We start from the raw sequence: 11,205 nt of genomic DNA, 5'->3' as shown, positions 1-11,205 counted from the left end.
CAGGGCCCGCGCGATCACCTTGTTCGCCCGAGAGCGAGGTCGGTGAAGCCGCGGAGTTCCTGCATAAGCGCTGGGTCGGTCTTACCCTCGTGGAGCTCTCTCCGCGCATTGGCCTGCAGGAAGGCCATAGCATGGAGAGAGGGGACAGCTTGGCCCGCAGCAGAGTAAGCTCTCGACACCTCAGATGCCGAAAAGCCTACGTGCTTTGGACGGGAGTCTAGGTCGAGCCCCGGGGGGACATCGACGTATCCTCTAGCTGCCCCACCATCGAGGGAAGAAAGGGTGATGGAACTAGTTGACATGTACGCGCCGAAGGGGGCGTTCTAGGTCATACTAGGTTCCTCATGCACTTCCGGGGGAACACGGCACTGAGGGCGACTGCGGCTTGGAGCCGCTCTCAAGCCCGATGTACTGTGTATCCAGCAGCGAGCGTTGGGAGAGGCAGTGCGGTGCACCGCAACCCAATGCCGGCAGCCCGGGAAAACATGGCTGACATTTCGACATCCGCTTCTTCCTGATCTCGACCCCCGAGGGAGGGAGCTTCAAGTAATCGTCGGAGTCTGATGCCAGTAAGTCACCATCCGATGCTGCAACAGACCTCTCATCATCACGTACCGTGTCCGATACGTGATTGAGGAATAAGACGGCGGACCGTTTTATGGGGAACGGTCAGACGAGCAAGGCGAGGTGCGAACGGTCCGCGAGCCAGTGGCTGACGGATTAGCGCTCACAGTAATCCTCATATCACCCTCGCTGCTCGCCATAGCGGGCGGCAGGGCCGTAGTCCTGCCGTCACGGAACGGGAAGCAGACAAGTTGGTGGCTGAGTACACAGCCACCCGTGACGCAACGTCTGAATCGTCAGCCGCCCGCAGTGCGGGCAGGACGTATCCACAACATCTGCCCCAGCGAGTGTGTTGCACCCACGAGAACAGCGGGACATGCCACGCTGGAGAAATTTGCTCTTTTAGAGAAAAAAACTCGAACACTTCTGGAACCGCCGAGACGCCCAGGGGAAGTCGCTGCAGGAAGGGACAGTCCGCTGCATCTTGTAGAGAAGTCTGTTGATCATGAGCGAAGGCTCCGAAGAACAAAAGGTGAATGAATGAGGCACGCCGTCTCCCTTTTATACCCGGATATCCGGGGGCGGAGTCCGGCATAGAAGCGATTGGTTCTCAAGGACGAACCCCATCTGTCGGTTCGACACAACGTCGAGAGACCGACAGAAAGGGAACATAATTTAGTCACAAGAAATTCATTTATTGGCACTTACATTAAAAACGGACATCCACCTTAACGTTTCCAGTTAGATTATTTGATTTACTTTTGAAATTTGAACGTTGCTCAGCTCCCGTGGCATCATGGGATAGAGAAGCGATTTCGGACACAGCGTCAGTCTTTCTTGTCCCACTGAAGACCACAAACGAGACTTAATAAAACTTTGAGAAGGAGCGCTCTTCTCTCCCTAGCATTTGTTACCGATCAGATGTGCTGCCTGATGTAAGAGCCGGCGCCAATATTTCACAGTGCACCGGACTATTACTGTCGTTTTCATCTAAAGGGGCAAAGTAAACATTAATAAAACCGTTGCTTTCTAACTGGTTGTTTATAAGAGCAATAACGTACTGCTGCTGCTAACCCACCTTCAACATGTAAAGCAAATTGATCTGCGACGGTGGGTGATGCTAAGTGTGTTTTGCCGCTGCACCCGGGAATTTCCTCGGGCATGGATGTTTTGTCCGAAAGGGAACTGAAGTTATTTTTGGAAAATAGCTGTAAGATTTAGCCTCACATTTTTCCCTTTCAACTTTATTTCTCCTTTTTGCGCACCACTATCACTTTTCTGAACAACAAGCGGAATACTTCATATTCTCGACATGCGAAAGCATAACGCAAAGAAGCATTTCCTGATGTAATGGAGCAAACTGTAAAGTGATTTTGATTGGATGGTGAATTATATCAGTCAGGAACATTTTCCAATAATTTATTTTTATAATCAACTGCCTATATGATGTAAGGACAGCTCCCATTTCCTCCAGCCAATCAAGGTCCCCCTCCTTCCGCGGCCCTGGGGCTTCAGCCTCACCTAGCCCTTATGTTAATCCGGCCCTGGCCCATTCCTATTAAACTCTGCATCATCTGATCATCATACAGACACGTAGCCTATGATATCATTCGAAGCTGTAAATTGTTAACATTTATTTGCGTAGATCTACGATAACCAGAAACCATTGTGCTTTTGTAAAATAAAGAAAGCCGAAAGGATGCACTTTCTGCTGGCTGTGAACTGTTTTTTCTCCGTTCGCAGAAGCGCTTCAGGTGCGTGTGTGATAAGACGTTATGTGAGTCATGTTGTGCTTTTTATGCTGCCTTTTATGGTATTTTCAATGCGTCAGACAATCCCTGAACCTTCTAAAGAGCAACACAATGCGGTGCTTTTAAGTGGTCAGAACGGATTTACAAAACGTATTTTGGATTTAACACCTGTTATAAACGCAGAGATGTGGATTCGGAAGGCAATTAAATTACAGCACGACCTTGGTGTTTGTCAAAAAAAGTAGGTAATTTGGCCGGGGATTTTTCCGAGGGTGGTGGGAGAAAAACACATCTGGATTCGGACGACAATAAAATCACAATTTACGGGGGGGTAAAAAATATCTTACGTCCCTATGAAGAACAATTACCGCCCAAACAGGGCTTTAGAGTGATAAAAAAGAACAAGAAAGAGTTCATATTGGATGTAACATCACCATCTGCAGTCTAAATGCTCCCGCATTATGGTTACAGTCTCATTCATCATTCAGCAGTTCACTTATTGCCTGTTGAATTTCAATGACCTTTCCAGTCATTTGTAATTACTTGAATTTTTTTATTACAATTTGCTATTGAATATTTTAGGACGTTTTGACTGATTCGTTGAAGCAAACACACTTTCAAAACGTATGACAAGTTTGAATACTTTAGAGCAGGAGTCTTCAACTAAAACCTCCTTACCAGCCGAGGTCCGGACAATTAAATACCTAAAAACAAGAATTGATGGTTTTTGGCAGACCAAAGAAATAAACATGTCTTTTCATATCTATACGACGGCATAACAATGTCTGACAAAAATATAATGAAGGAAAATGTGCAAAATGCCCTAATCTCTAAACCTGCACTGAACATACATTCATTTCAACATTAACAACTTTAAAAGAAAACTAATGTGTTGTTTTCTGCTGAACTGAGATTAACAAATAGCAGCATCAAGTTGTGACTGATCATCCTCTGATAACATTTCAGCTCTTCTTGTGGCTGTTGCAGCTGAAAGGGGGGGGGAGGGTTGTTTAATATTTTCTTTTAGTTTATGTCTTTATTTTCCTTCTAAAAGTGTTTCACACGCAGCCTCCATGCACTCTTTTACTATTTTCCCATCAGGAAAGGGCTTGTTATGTTTTCCTAACCACTGTATTCTTAGGGAACATTCATATGCTCGTTGTTGGGCGGCAAGTGAGTGAGGATGTGTTGGTGAGGGAGGACCTGTGTAGATCGCTCCTACTGGGCTTTGAGCTAATATATTTTCCGTGTCCTTACCTCGGACTGCTGCGGGTAAATTTCTTCAAAGTGTCTTTGTCTAATTTCATAATGCCGTTTAAGGTTTCCACTTTTGACAACCGCAACAGACTCCAAGCAAATGAGACAAACTGGTCTCATGCATCTTGATGCAGGAAGAATAAATGCAAATCTCTCGACCCATTCATCTCGGAAAACATGGTTTTCAGCGTCAACTTTTCTAACTTTTGAAAAGGACATTGTTTTTCAGTCACTGACAGTTACATCTGTCTGCGCGCTGTGCAGCGATCTGTCTCGGCTCTCTTCACTCAACGACGTCGACATCTGAACGTACTGGTGTCCAAAGTCATGGAGGGCCAGTGTCCTGCAAAGTTTAGCTTCAACCCTAATCAAACACACCTGAACAGCTAATCAAGGTCTCACAAAGCAGACTACAAACTTCCAAACAGGTGTGTTGAGCCAAGTTGGAGCTAAACTCTGCAGGACAGTGGCCCTCTAGGACTGACACTGGACACCCCTGTGTGGCGCCGTAGGACCCAAACTGCTACTGAGTGGACCTTGATGTGCCTGGTATAAATTTGATTGCATTAGAAAATAATGTTAGGCGTTCATTGATTTATTATGTCAAAAGGCTTTGAGGTCCGGACCGGAGTCCGCTAGTTTGTGACCCCTGCTTTAGAGTATAGGCTAACCATTTTCACAACAGGAACTTAACTATTAATTAACCATTGTTTTACTTCACACTTTTTTTTATCATACAGTATTATCGCCGTGGTTAATTTCCATAAGTGGAAAGTGGCTATATGATATTTACACAAGGATTTCCAAGACCTGAAGCCAATGCAGTGACATTTATGCAATGGTTAAAAGCCTTTTTAATAACAATTTTTAAACTTGTGTCCTAAAAAAGTTTGTGTACACATTAACAGTTATCATTAGTATATGATCAAGAGCGCGCACACACTTGCAGTCTTTTCTGTTTTGTGTGCGTGAGGCAGAGGGTGAAAAGGCGGCTAGCGCGCGCGTGTGCGCGTGGTTCTCGCAGGCGGGGATGGAAAAGGCGGCAAGCGCGTGAAGGAGGATAAGAAAAGCTCACCAGCACTAGTCTCGCAGTCGACCGGTGGTGTTTAGCGGGCTATGATCGGTGTTTCTCCGCGACCGTTTCTCTCTCTGTAATTTAGCAGCGGAGGCGCATTAATCCTCTGAAGATCGACTCAAAAAGATTAAATCTCGCCTCTCACTGGGATTTTGCCGCATTTCTGCCGTTTCCCCCTCAGCATCTTCTCTTCTGCGTGTCTCACCATCAGTCTCTTCACAAACTGAACGTCTATTGCTGTATGTGGTAATTTGTCATCATGACCACAGCAAAGGAGTCAAATATATCGACCAAATCAGCTCATCAGCAGGAACAGGTACTGGAGTCATTTCTTTTTTAAATCAACACATAACAAAATAAACATGTACATTAGTTATTGATAAATACTTTAAATTAACTCAATTGTTTATAAAACTGACACAAAAGCACTTTAAATGTCGCATTTCTGAAATGTATTTATAAACACCAGCAATAAGGCCACAATACTTGTAATTAATCACTGATATTTGTCTTATCAGTGATGATTAAGTGCACTTAATAGTCATTGAAAGTTATCTACCAGCCATAAATTCACGAATAATTAAAGCTGTTTTTTATATTTAGAAATAGCCACAATTGTTTGCAATATTTGTTAACAATATTTGTTAGATGATAAATTAGCATTCGTTTTCATATAAAAAATGACTTATTTTGTTATTATTGTTTCAGAACTTCTTGTCATATGAAACAATTTACATATAATAATAATAATATTTTAATTGACCAACTGTATAACTGTATTTATTATCAAAATTGCCAAACACATTAGGTATATTCCTGGCAATGGTTAACTCTTTCTTTGCCCTTGTGAACAAGAAAGTGTAAATCACCTTACATCTCTCGACTGACTTGACCAAGGCTACTGTGAAATCTCTGTCCTTGATTTCAATGGAGAGGAACATTGGAAGTAGGTACAGAAACAGCCACGGGCAATACTGACAGGAACAAAGTGAAGTCCAAAAAAAGCAATGTGAAAGGTGGGTGCTCCAACAAGAGACAGCAGCGAGAGGGCAGGTGAACACGTCAAGTGTAGGCAAACTTTGGCAGTGAAAAGCACAGACCTTCTGTTCACTCCACATCTAAATGCAATAATCACTTCAAGAGGAAAGATTTACAAGAGGATACATTAACATGCAGCATTACGTTTTTGTGAGACTCTGTGGAGCTGTTCTGTTGCGTGACAGAGGAGGAAAGAGAGGGTGATACAGCAGCCCTACACAATTCTGCCAAATCTTTAAATATTCATTACTAAGGCTTTATAGGACGTATTTGAGCATGCCCACATACATTGCTTTAACATGCTGACACAGTAATGTCTTTTCTTTGTTCTCAGAGTAAATGGGTGTTTACTCTGACAGCGATTAAGTGGTGGGAGGTCACCTAGCTGCTGCAGAGCACAACCACAGGGACAATTGACAGAGCCGTCACTTACCCATTTTAGCTACTTGCATAAATTGACACTTGCAACATTATGGCTTGAAAACTAGACAGTGACATATTCGAGGCATAAATTATATTGGGTTGAGAATAATTAAAGGGTGGTGTCAGGGTCAGTGTTGGGCAAGTTACTCTGGAAATGTAATTAAATTACTGATTACTCCTTTTAAAAGTAATCAAGTTACTGGTCTGATTACTTTATTTCAAAGTGATAAGTTACATTACTACCCCCCTCAAAAAACAAAATAACCTCTTTAGCCTTCTCATGGCTAAACTTTATTGGGAAGTGCATACTCTATCTCGCAACAAACTAAATTAAGCCTGACTTTTCTTATTTTAACAAATTCTTTGCTTATTCCATAATAAAGCCTGTCATAAATAATAATAATAATAATTAAACTCTGTGACATTTTACCTTAAAACATTTTCATATGTTAACTGTAGTATTTCTAAACCTGCATACTCCATAATGTAAAAAGTCTCTCCTTAGTTTCTTATAACTTGTTTATCTTTTAACTAGTGCTTCTGCATATTTCTATGATGATTTCTTCGTCATATTAAAAATGTAACAGCATTAGAGCAGCAAAAACTTGTCTGACAAAACATAACATGTTTGCTAAAACCAGCCTGGCACTCGACAGTAGAAGTTGACTCATTGCTCTCCGTGCCTGGTAACGTTAATTTCTCGAGAAGGGAAAGTTATTCGCGGGAGAGAGGGTTTTGATTACCTCCACATGACTGACAATGCACAACAATGTTCTTGCCTTTGACGGAAATAAACTCAAAATAATGATAATTTTCCAGCTACAGAACGCATACTTTTCTCTCTCTATGCTGAGTTTGTTTTCAAGTTTTTGTTAAAGCCCAACACTTGTCGTGGTGATCATTCCCAGCTATTATTGCAAACTCAAAACCTTTTTTTCTAAGGAAATAATCTGGTATCATTACTTTTGAAATATTATTTTCAGTCATGCGCCTCTAGGTAGTGCTAAGTAGGTTAAGGTTTTAACATAAAATTGTGAAGACTTACTGTAAAATCCAAGAGCCAACTCCAGTCTTGTAAAAAGCAGAAATTAGTAGAAATCTACTAGTAAGAATGTATTAGCAGGAATAAATCTTGCTGTTAACCTGTTGTCTTATTGACATTTGCATGTAGTTTAACTCTGCTCAACCTTCTGTCATTGCAAGGAGGCAAATAATTTTATGTTTGATATAAATATGTGTAGTTGACTTGACTGCAGGCTTGTCTGATTTAAATTTCTATAATTACAATATACAGAAACACGACTGTGACTAAATGACCATTATGCATGTTTTCATTGTAAGGCTGTAAAGTCAGATATTAAAATGATAAATGTATGGGCAATGGTTGGTCCTATCAAATCACATGATTTCCCAATAATACAGTAGTGTAGGCATATCTATATGACAGTGCAGCTGCTTGACGTCATGAGCAACTCACTTCTATAACATAATTTTGACCAGATGTGTAGGAAAGGAAGGCAAAAAATTCAAAGAGATAATAAAAAATGTATTTAATTTAACTTTTCTAATAATAAATATATTATGTAATCCTTGTGATACACCTGCAAAGAATGCACTAACAGAGGCTCTCCATGTGAACACAAACAAATATAGAAATTCACACATCTGCAGAAGTGTAATTCAAATGATGGATGCAATTATCCAGTGTTCTGTGCCAGATTGCAGTGATCTATAGGCTGAGAACAGGCACACACTTCTGCTGCAGAGCAAAGCAATAACAGACCCTATAATAACACTACACGTTAACACAAAAACACATATAATATACATTTATATGTGCACAGGTTCCACAATGTAGATTCTTACACACAAAGCATGAGGAGTCCCTGACACACTATAGCTCAAAATCACCATCACTCGTGAGACATATGCCTACTGCCAGTGGTGTGGTGCAAATGGAAAATGGTAAAACTGAAAAAAGATCTTAATAGAGCTTCTCTTTGAGATGGCAAAGGGATCTTTCTAAATCTTTGCAAAATGTCTTTATTAGTTTAGTTTATAAGCATAAAGGAATGATGCTGGTGTCCAGAAGGGTTTAAGTCAGTAGAGTTTAAGGGTGGGTTGAACCAACAAGGATTAGTTTTAAATCTAGATTAAATCAAGGTTTATTTAATAATTCCGTTGCACCAAACTGTAAACCTTGTTTAAAAATAATCAGGTTTATATTTAAGATATCATTTGATCAAGGTTTTAATTTTGCAGTAAATCTAGATTAATTTTAATTCTGTTGCTCCATTATTTTAAACTCTGATTTATCTCTCAGTGGGATTAACTTTAAACCAGATACTGAGGAGGTTTAAAAAAAAAAAAAACACATTTATAATAAAATGTGCAGGAAAATGATCAGAAACAGACACATAAGCGTCATGTCATGCTTCAGTGATGTATTTATTGTAAATAAAATGGAAATAAATAAAACACCTCAGCACGAGTGAGGGCACGGTGGTTTGATAAACTGGGTGGCCGGCTGTGAAGCGTCAAGTTCAAGATGCCGTGCTTTCTTATGCAATACATACAAGCACAACGTCTGTGATTAAACGGGAAAAGACAGACATCCTGAGAAGAGTGGTTATTTTAGTGGCACCAGTGACCAGGGACACCAGTATTGTGGGCGCCCTGTCTAAATCGTGGTCCGGTCCGATCCCGAACAGGCGCACCTCAGCCGGCAGTGCTGCCGCAAACAGCCCCAGAACACAACCGAGGACGACCCCCGGAAACACAATCGCCTACCGGGGCTGTCATTTCCGTACAGCGCTCTTCTCTCTTATTGTCTTCTCCAGTCGCGAGCTGCAGGATAATGATGCGGCTCAACTGTCATATCCGTACACTGTCATGGCGCTCAAGGATTGTGAAATGTGTTTATGGATGATCAGACTGATCAACGAATTATCCAGAGAGAAGTTTTAAATAGCAAAATTACGTTTCTTTTACATGCACGAGCGGTTTATTTCCTTTTTACATGACAGTGAAACACTGTTGCTGTTTAGATACACCGGCAAATCCAGCATGGCGGACAAAATTAACCGCATATGATGGTTTAAATTACAGGTTAAAGTTGTAATCCACGATTTGTTAATCTCTGTTTAAAATTAAGTGGTGCAACGCAATTTGAATTAAATTAAAACTAGGATCAACAAAACCTAGATTAGTTTACTTCAATCCTTGTTGGTGCAACCCACCCTATGTCTTTTTATTTGAATTGCAAACACAAGCTTGCCTAGATGCCTAGATACTTAGTAGCCGAGGAGCATCACACAACAGGTCTTTCAAGTAAAAGCAAAACATTTACTTCTTCAGAAGAAGTACTTTGTACTATACAGTAGAATACTGTATGGTATAGTATGGTATGGCCATTTCCATGCCACACTCATGGAGATTTGTTTAGTGAATATACACCTTTATAGATTACCAGCTCTAAAATATCTTGCTGTGCAGTCTTTAAAACATGTCTATTCAACAATCACAGATTAAACAATCACCAATTTTTCTACTTTGGAGAACTTTTACAAAAAGCTTGTTTTCATTGACCAAAACACTGTCTCAGTGTGGTCGGAAAAGATGCATTTTCGAATAAAAACATACTGTATTAGCGTGTACAAGGCCTAGGGTAACTTGCATGTGCTGAACAACTTGACATGCTTAATGTCAAGGCCTGCATTGTGCCATGCACCAGCATAAATTTGCAATACCATGACCCCCCTTACTACAGTAATAGCTCCTGCTGTATGTTTAGACAACTATTTGTGCAATTTTTAATCAATAATCTGGAATTAGAGGAAAATATACATTTGTACAACTCTACAACTACACTCTTAAAAACAAAGGTGCTTCAAAAGATTCTTCGATGCCATAGAAAAACCTTTTGGTTCCATAAAGAACCAAAAGAACCTTTAACATCCGAAGAACCTTTCTGTTTAACAAAAGGTTCTTTGTGGCGAAAAAGGTTGTTCAGATTATAAAAATGTAAGAAAGAGATGGTTCTTTGTAGAACCAAAAATGGTTCTTCTATGGCATCGCTGTGAAGAACCTTTTAAGCACCTTTGTTTTTAAGAGTGTATGGCAGTGTAGGGATTAATCATTTGTATAATCATTAGGCTACTATTTATTATAAAAAATACAATACATTGGTCTAAGTATGCTGCTGAGGAGTAAGATCTACAGTATGGTCTTACCTGCTATTAATGGCTTTATTTAAAAAAAAATGACATGGTTGAACAATTACAAACCCTATGGTACATTTAAGTTGTGAAAAGTAGAGTGATGTTCCCTCTTTAGAGTGTGTTCCTTTAAGGCCACAAGCCAGGGGCCACCGATTAGGAAGTACTGCATGTAATTAATGTGGCTTTGTCATGTGCCACTGGCTGCTGAAATGTCAACACAATATTTTGAATATGTGAGCGTATTTTAAGTAACAACAATCCACAGGCTGTTTAGATATCCACAAGTTGTGGATTCATTTAAATGACATTTATTTCATAATGCCAGCTTCCCTCAAGGGCATAATTGGATAATTGGATTTCATAAAAGCCAGAGAGTGCATCTTTTCATGACAGACCTTTGTTTATGATCGCAGATATTTGTCAGTCCTATATTTTAATGAGGCCTTCTTGGGTATGATGCTAGGATGTCCTTACTGCGTGTTTGAAATGTATTACTGCTTTGGCTGTTGTCAGAATAAACTGGGGTTGATGGTGTTGAATGACACATACTGTATGCATGATTCAGGGTTTTCAAGCTCTGTTGCTGTCAAACTGTTTTTTGGAGAACAGACGGAACAGACAGTGGCACGTGTGTTAGCCGGGCCACAGGTTCCCTCTCTCCTGGGGCAGCTCCCATCCTTCAGAGCAATGTTTAATATGAGATCCCATATGTTGATAAACTTGATCACATCCCCATCACTCAGAGCGACATTATATGCAACATTCCCTATAGATTATAAGTGCAGAGAACAGTAAAAATGTTGATCCTCATTAACTGATCTGATTAAATCTGCAGGAAAGTAGGGCTGCAACTAATGATTATTTTGATAATCGATTA

The 11,205-nt window shown here is 40.5% G+C and overlaps 1 protein-coding gene across 1 annotated transcript in view; it reads left to right on the top strand.

The window, feature by feature from the left end:
• The first annotated feature begins 4,552 nt into the window (after window positions 1-4,552).
• Window positions 4,553-11,205, top strand: part of LOC130550494 (dipeptidyl aminopeptidase-like protein 6) — a 93,277-nt gene continuing 86,624 nt past the window's right edge. The window contains exon 1 of the mRNA XM_057327977.1: window positions 4,553-4,963. Within this exon, the coding sequence (XP_057183960.1) occupies window positions 4,907-4,963 (57 nt within the window). The 5' untranslated portion in view covers window positions 4,553-4,906. The remainder of the gene's footprint in view (window positions 4,964-11,205) is intronic.

This window comes from Triplophysa rosa, unplaced genomic scaffold (genome assembly GCF_024868665.1).
Source record: "Triplophysa rosa unplaced genomic scaffold, Trosa_1v2 scaffold349_ERROPOS124516, whole genome shotgun sequence".
In the NCBI taxonomy this organism is placed as follows: domain Eukaryota; kingdom Metazoa; phylum Chordata; class Actinopteri; order Cypriniformes; family Nemacheilidae; genus Triplophysa; species Triplophysa rosa.
This window is presented reverse-complemented; position numbering and strand designations above follow the sequence as displayed.